The sequence below is a fragment of the Symsagittifera roscoffensis genome, chromosome 1 (assembly GCF_963678635.1).
Source record: "Symsagittifera roscoffensis chromosome 1, txSymRosc1.1, whole genome shotgun sequence".
In the NCBI taxonomy this organism is placed as follows: domain Eukaryota; kingdom Metazoa; phylum Xenacoelomorpha; order Acoela; family Convolutidae; genus Symsagittifera; species Symsagittifera roscoffensis.
The window spans coordinates 91,806,787-91,815,220 of NC_087062.1; the positions used below are offsets into that span (position 1 = coordinate 91,806,787).

General features: G+C 35.2%; 1 protein-coding gene across 1 annotated transcript; it reads right to left on the reverse strand.

Moving 5' to 3' along the window:
* Window positions 1-5,266: 5,266 nt before the first annotated feature.
* On the reverse strand, window positions 5,267-7,991 carry LOC134840697 (uncharacterized protein DDB_G0287625-like). The gene is made up of 3 exons (XM_063856678.1): window positions 6,935-7,991; window positions 5,698-6,334; window positions 5,267-5,288 (listed from the first exon to the last, which is right to left on the reverse strand). The coding sequence occupies exons 1-3, from the start codon at window positions 7,794-7,796 to the stop codon at window positions 5,267-5,269; spliced, it is 1,521 nt and encodes a 506-aa protein (XP_063712748.1). The 5' UTR covers window positions 7,797-7,991.
* Window positions 7,992-8,434: the final 443 nt, after the last annotated feature.

Consider the following 8,434-nt stretch of genomic DNA (forward strand, 5'->3'; position numbering starts at 1 on the left):
GCTCCGTCTTTTGAAAAAAGGCTGGGTCCGCCCTTTACTGGAGCCTATGGATGAATGCCCGCAAATTGAAGATATTCCCTCCTACCCTCGATCAAATTAAATTCATTTTTGCGGTCAATTTTCCGGTCAGTTATTACGATCTTTGCCTTGTTATGAAATCGGACCTCGGGGGAGAAGATTTGCCTGCCATACAACTTTGGGGAATTATTTCCCGCCAATGATCTCTGAGGACTATTCTGCGTAATCTGTGGAACACTCCCCGGCATTTTAATGGGTAAGCTGCAAGAGTAAAAGATTAAAACATCCTGCATTTTTCCTCCCACAAAACATATTACATTCTGTCCTCTTTGGAAATTAAAAATGTTATAACCGGAATTGGGAATATTTGCAGTTCATAAATAATCGATAAACAATTCAGTGAAGAAAGATGATGATACAAAAGGAGATGATACAAAAACGCCGCCATTAAACAGGGTAGCATGATAGATAGATTCCTTGCAATTAGCAAGGAGCATAAAAATGCAAAAAATGGACACTCAACTTGTTCACATAGTATATGATCATCGCTCTACGTGCGGCTTTTCGGAAATTTTTCTCCAAGAAAACATTTAATTTAACTGCAGTATGTCTGTAACTTTCCTGTAAATCGGTGCTGAGGAAAAAAACTTCAAAGAAATAAGAGTCAGAGAGCAAAAAAAACTCAGCAGAAAACAGAAATAACGGAAAATGAAATATCAAAATAATCGAATAGCTAAAAACCAAGTTTAGTTTAGATACATATGGGTTTACACTATCACTTGAAAAAAAATTTGTCTAGCCAGTTTCGCTCCTAATTTTGACAAAACTTTCACAAAAATGTTTGGACAGACAAATTTTTCCACACAGCTTCAAAATTTCAAAGTTAAATATCTCTCACAGAAGGCAATGATCTAGACTTATCAAATTACAGGCCGATTTGTTTTTTACCAGCCTTACATGAAATTTTTGAGCGGGTCATTTATAACAGAATGAACCAATATCTCACCAAGTATCAGTTCTTACAGAATTGCCAGCCTGGGTTCAGATAAAAAAAGAGTACAATTGATGCTTTGATAACCATAATAGAAGAAGTGAGTCAAGATTGGAATTCTAAGATCACAAAGACACATTCATTAACGTTAAAAAAGCGTTTGATACCGTTGACAGTTGACTTCATTTACTAAAGAAATATTACACAAATGGTTTTTGGGAACCTACTTTGGACCTTCTGAGATCCTAGTTAAAAATCGACAACAAAACGTTGCCATTAAAACAGAACGATTTCAAAATCAAAATGCGAATTTTGAAGTACTACGCGGATCCATAACTGGTCCTCTTCTTTTCATCATTTATATAAATGGTATTAAGCTAGATGAAAAAAAGGTAAGAAATATAATTTTATATGCAGACAAAAATGTCATAAAAACAACAGCTAGAAACAGGGTGTTAATCGGTAGACACCACGAAGCGTTGGGAAAAACAGCATATTGGTTAGAAAAAAAAACAAACTGACCTTAATTGAAGATAAAACAAAAACAATTATACTATCTAAGAAGAGCAGCGGAAAATTAGATGTAAAAATTTCATGGAATAACTATCGAAGAAAACCAAACGTTCCGTTTGTTAGTTGTTCAAACGTTGACTCTAAGCTTTCCTCTATAGATCATGATGCAAAAACTGAAAAGTAATTTGTCGAGGTTTTGTGGTATGTATTACAGGTTGAGAAAAGCATTAGGTGATGATCAACTACAGAAAACATATAACGCTTATGATGAACCCTTTCTTCAGTACTGGGTTTTGGCTTATGCGTCAACAGATAAAAGTAATTTAGCAACAGTTGAGCCTAAAATCAAACGAGTTCTGAAAATTATTTGTTTTAGCAGAAAAAAGGAGAGCATAGAAAAATAACGAAGACTAACGCAAAACATACTGGGTAAAGGAATTACATATCTATTAACTGTTTATGTTAATATGTAAGGTGTTGAAAAAAGAGTGCATACCGATCGCCGTTCAAGAAATTGCATATGAGAAAAATTTGAATACAATTTTCAATTTTGAGTAAAGCCGCGCAGATACGGTGCATTCAAATGATAATAAAAAACTCTGATAAAAGTTAGAATTAGAAAAACTTTAAACTTTGTTCAAAAATACCACCCAGGTTTTGTGACCTGGATTCAGAGATGCACAGAATTTTAATTACAAATCTTCAACCATGAGTTTTTGGACAACTTTATTCTAGGAGTAAATCAACTGGTTTAGCAAAAGTTTTTGCCGTCGAGGGTAGGTATACTGCTGAATTTGTTCCGCTATTTTGGTTTAATTTTTTTCTTCACTAAATTAATTTTCTTATTTTTTTTTATTATTTATCGATATTAAAAACCAATACAGTCCTAGCAGCATCAGAGGCTCCTGAAAACGTGCTGCAAAATTCCACGGCGTTCTCATTGTAGTAAACTTTAAAGTGAAAGGAATCTATATTGCAAATATTTTTCACGATTAATTGTTTGATTAAAATAGCAGGAAAACTCAACAAGTAAAACTTGAGATCGAAAATTTCAAAATTTACCTGTTGTGGTCTTATTCCAAGCCAGTAAATTTTTTTGAAAAAATAATTTCTTGAGTGTATTTTTGAGGGGCAAGAAACTTTTTTAGTGGCAAGAAAAACTGGTTCGAAGTATAATTTTGCGCGAGTAAAGTGAGGGAGTATAATTAGTTATCAGAAAAGGTTATTTAAGCTATGAAAACAAATATAAGAAAAAATGATAAAAACCCAGCGATTGAAGATTTTTGCAGTGCTTCTAACGTTAAAGAAAAAAATCTGTTGGAAATTTTAACATTTAAAAAGTATAGTTTAAGTTTTGTTTTAGATTTTTTGAAAGACTAGTGTACTCAATAAGGATCAATGCCAACGTTTAAAGAATTTTTTAGGTCCTCTCCACGGTCAGCTTTAGTTTGAAATAGGCCTTTGTTTGAAAAACAAAAATACAGTTTCATAGTTCTTTCAATAAATGTGATCGGAGAGTTCTGGGTTCATTATGTTATTTTGACCATGGAACTGATAAAAAGAGTAAAATAAAAAATAATACCTAAAATGCTCTCTCAGAAAATAAACAACCATATCTTAAAATTTGCAAAATGAGCAGTAGATTTAGGCTAGGAGCTTTTCGGCGGGTAAATTAACCTGTTGAGAAAGTCAAACAAACAAAAACTGTAGACTAAATATTGACGCCAGACGCCAGTGCGATATTTTTTGGGATCCTTATTTAATTAATAGTGTAAAGCAATTATAGTTTAGGGTAGTTTTTTTTAAAACTTTTTTGCTAAATTCAGACAATTTTGACTTTTTCAAGTCAAATCTGGTATCATATTAAAGCCCTGTTGGTCGTGATTTGCGTTCTAAGAACAAATTATGAAAGAGTTGTACCACTGTAGAGAAAAACTAATTCGACACTTTTTGTTTTTCTGAACAAATTAGTCAAATTTTGCTGAGAAAGTAACCTCTTGCTGAGAAGCTGAACTCTAATTAAATATATATTTTTTTTCGGTTTAAGCTTCTTTTATTTACTCTAAAATTTTCTTAAATTCTCTTCTCAAATCAATTTGATTGGAACATGCTGTTTTACTTAAACAGTAACTGGCTATCTTTGTTCTTATGACCGTTGAAATTGGGGAGTTTTCTCATTCACTTTTTTTTCCACGCCGAATCAGGTACCACAAAAATTAGCAGACTGTGTCGAAAAAAGTAAAGTAACCGAGTATCAATCGTTATCTGATTTTCTTTTTGTTTTTATACTGAAACAACCTATTTTTACTACCAAGAAAACTAATTTTAGAAGTTTCGTTTAGTTCTTTGGCTATAAAGGTTTTTTTTAATTTAAAATTTAAGTGCAAGAAATAAAAAGTTTTTTAATAGTTTTTTTGTCAATCCTTTTTCAGGAAAAATGTTGCCAAGTATGACTTTTTTTTCAAACTTCCACGTAATTGCATAATTTTTTAGTCCCGCAACGCACTAATAACGACTCTAATTTGAAACAAAAATGAGACATTTTCTGTTGTTTTTCTATGAACGTGAATTCTTTGTTGTTCCCCCATTAAAGATAGGGAGGAACTTTGTATTCGGGTATGTTTTAGTTTTTTTTATTTTCCACGCAAAGTTAGGTACGACTAATAAACATCCGATTGGGTCGAGTGATATATCATATTAAATAATTTTCAGGCTTATTTTGAACGAAAATTAAAAAAAAAACAATTTAAAAATCCCAATAAAAATTGGCTAGAAAATTTTGAGATTTAGTCTAATTTCAAGCGAGTAACGCGATTGAGTAACGCTCGCTATATGTAACTTGAATTCTAAAAAATTTCATTTTACCAACTACCAACCAGAAAAGTAGTTTTTTTTTGGATGTTTTTTTTAACGCTTGTTTGGCCAAAAAAGTTTTTACAAAAACTAAAAATTTTGTGCAAAAGTTTCAACTATACAATTGCGTAAACATTTAATGAATTTAGGTTGATCGACAAAATTTAATTTATCTCCAAAAATGAAGAATAAAAAACTGAAAAAAAAAGAACTTAAAACAAAATTCTTTTTTTTTTTCAGTTTTTTATTCCTCATTTTTGGAGATGAATTAAGTTTTGTCGATCAAGCCTAATTCATTAAATATTTACGCAATCGTATAATTCGAAAATCCCACCACTCACTAAAAATGACACTAATTTGAAGAAAAGTAAATGAAATAAACAAGGAATTTCTTGAGGTGTGGGCGGATTTTCACAAAAAAAATGAAAATTTTGTCGACACTTTTTTTCAGGTCGATCCAATTGATATTCTGAGCTCGCCCAAACCACTATAAAGACTCTAGTTAGACGAAATTTTCTGCGCGCAGCCAAACTTCTGAAAAAAAGCCAAAAATGGCGTTGAAAAAAAGCCAAAAAAAGCCAAAAAAAGCCAAAAAAAAAGGCGCCAAAAAAGGCGTTCTTATGCACTTTTTGGAAAATTTTGATCAAAAAATCTCGTTTTTTTCGGCGCGCGCTAACCGCTAAAAATTAGGATAGATTGGCGGCGAAGGCGCTTTAAAAAAATTTAAGGTCAGTCAGCTAAAAAATAGATATCTCAATCCCTTTCGACTCGATACCTTTCGACTGCTCTTTTAGATATCCGATTTTGCACAATAATTACATAAGCCATAACTTTACCGGTGGGAACAAAAAAGTTTTAGATTGTTTTTCGATAATTTCAGGCTAGAATGTCTCATCTAACTTCATCTCTTTTTCTATGACAAAAAATGGTACTTTTGTATAAGGGCAACTTTAAAGAGCGGAAATTGAATTTTCGCAGCCAGACTTTCCTAGTTTGATATAATTGATTTTCTATACATTTTTTCTCTCTTAGCAATTGAAAGAGAAAATGTTTTGCAACAAAACCTATGTGCAAGTGAAAAAAATGTGGTCCAAAATTGCCATTTTGGACACTTTTGGAAGGGTTTGGATCGTAAAATTCACTTCTTGAAAATCATTATATATTGATACCAACAAACGCCCTGTAAGAAAAACATGATGATTTGGGTAGTTAAGATGTTTGGGTAAAATCTGAGAGGGATTTTGGTTTTCGAAACGTCCTCCACCACTTAAACCTGTCCAGCTGTTTTTATTTAAAATATATTCTGATTGTGAAAAACTAACCTTGCACAAATGATTGCATTTGAACTGTATCGACCATCTTTTCCCTCTTCGTTCATAGGAGGCAGAGAGGCCATAGACCCCTTGTGGAAGCCCGCCACCTCCCCATTCGGCTCCGTATTCTGCTTCTTCAGCAGTTTCGCGAAGTAGCGAGCATTCATCATCGCAGTTTTGCCTCGCGATGTCGTGGAGTTAGCACTAGCTTCTAGGTCAACTTCGGATGGATTCGGTGGGCTTAACCCCTCGGGCAAATTCTCTTCGGGTAACGGGTTTAACTGAGGCAATGAGGCTTCTGAGAGTCGTGCTTGGCTCGGCGAGTTCGAGACCGAAGCTCGTTTTGAGGAGGTTGGTGTGGGGATAGAGTCCAGACCTTGTTGGACTACGATTGGTGTTATAGGTTGGGCGTCTGGATTATTCGAATCAACTGCGATCGTTTCTGATCTCAGGTTTCGAAAATGAGGCAGTCGGGGTGAGCGCGTAAAGAGAGAGGTGGCTACGTTCAGCACCGAGTTTGGCTTCTGAGTGTGCTGATCCGGAAAGGGGGTCGATGGACAACTCTGGCTTGGGTTCAACTGATCTGTCCTTGGGGATCTATTAGGCTCATGTGAGTGCATGTGGTCTCCTGTCAGGTCCGCTTGTTCTGAAATACCCACTTAAAAAGTCCGCCTCTAACTTAAAACAATTACCAAATGAAAAATTAGCAGTTTCTGAATTAATCTTACTGCCATTCAATTGTAATCCAAATCTTAACTTAAAAGTTTCGGAAAAAAACAATTTACATCTTCTAAATTAGCCTAAATTTGAGCGCAAATCGGACATTGAAAATTGACAACCAATTAATTAATTAATATTTATTTTTGCTCAAAGAGAGTGCGAAAAACTACGAGGTGCTCAATTATTATAGGGTGTATCAGGTGCATATTCAATCATCATACCGTTGATAGTTGGCAGGTAACTACTGGTAGAAAATAACAGTCTTTTTCTCTTTTGTCAGATAATAATTCTGTTTGAATAAACTTGAATGCGCCTTTTGTTGATTTGCAACCGTCTAAAAGCTGATTTATCTTGTGGATTTATGGATAAGGCTATGCACCTTAAAAGATAGTTAAAAGGTCGCCGTTTGCACCTCATATCAAATCCGCTTAAGTCGGGGCAGAAGGGAAAAGCTGGAGATAAAGAGTGAAAAATGGGAAAAGGCAACAAATGTTGATACTTATTGTCGATATTTTTGACACGCAACCTCTAGTTGGGTCTTGGGGCTGAGATGATTTATGATGATGAGGATTGTCGCCATTGAAATCAGAAGGAGACACCATCACATTACTGCTTCCAGGATTATAACAGGCCAAGTTATTGCTGCCTGATGCTGATGCCTGATTGCTATTTGTATTAGCTGCAATAGAACAGGCGCCATAATCCTCTCCTCTCCTGATTAGATTTGCAGTTGGGTTCACAGATACTGATGATGATGGTGATAGTGACGGGTGGTTAGCCCCGCGGCTAGGACCTGTTTTATCCTCTGTCACGGGGGGCACTGTTGGCGATGAACTTGACGCATTTTTAGCCTGCTGAACAAATTTAGCAAAAGCTGAATCTAGCCTGGAGTTCATGGTTGTAGAAGAGCTGTTGGCGTGAACAGCTTGCTGAAGTCTTCTGCTCAGTAAAGATGGCGATGTTGAGGATGAGTCATTAACATTTTGGTTAGTACTCGATGATAAGTTGTTAGGTCTGTTTAGTGAGGAATCTTCAGTAGGCTGATGGTAAGACGACGAGTTGCCGGTGGAGTTGTAGTTGGGGTTGGTATTGCTAACAGAAGTGTATGAAGGTCGTATATTATTAACGTTGCTTTGAGTCGAGCTTTGAAAAGATGCACTGTCTTGGTTTGGAGCGAGAAAACTGTTGGAGCGGGATGAATTGCTTGATGAAGGCGGCTGGTTCACCCCTCCTCCCCCTCTAGTGTTACCTGGGCTTGATGACAGGTCGTTCACGTTACTGTTCGCGCCGTTATTATTTGTTGTTTGCAGAAATGAGCTCTTAGCCGTAGAAATTCCTCTCCAAAACGTCGCCAATTTATTTGCAGCGTCCTGTCCGTAATTCTCCATAGTGTCCTAAACAGCATGTCCGGAAAAATTTTAATAAAATGCAAGGCGGAATTTTTCCACTGATAACCATCAAATCAAAGTCAATGAAGTCCATAAATACAGCGCAGGTAACTTTGATCTGCATAAAATACAGAAACATTTATTTCTTTTGTCTGAAGAAAGTAATAAAAATTGCCGCTCTGTATACGAAATCGTCCCATCACCTCCTCTACATGAATACCACGCAACCTGCTTGATGTTTACTTTATTCATATTAATGGAAAATATCCCAACTCGCTAAATCTTCTATTCATTCTTTTTTTTTTGGTGAAATAAACAGCTTAAACTGTCACCAAGAGTGTAAAAACGTCAAGCTAATCTCTTTCATTGATTGGAAGTCTACGAACAAAGACATCTTCGGTTTTAAACAGCTTTTTGCTCTGAAAAAAATCTGATAAATTCACCCATCATTTTAACTCAAATCTGTATTCAATTTCCTGTTTTGGCAGTGGGACGGGAAATAATTGTTTGCAGAGATAAAACATAGGAAGTGCGCCAGTTAATACGACTTTGACCTAATAGTCTTGATTATAATCTATACATTTTATAAACTTCTTATCCCATTCAATTTTTGTTTTTGATGCATCAATAAAGAAGTT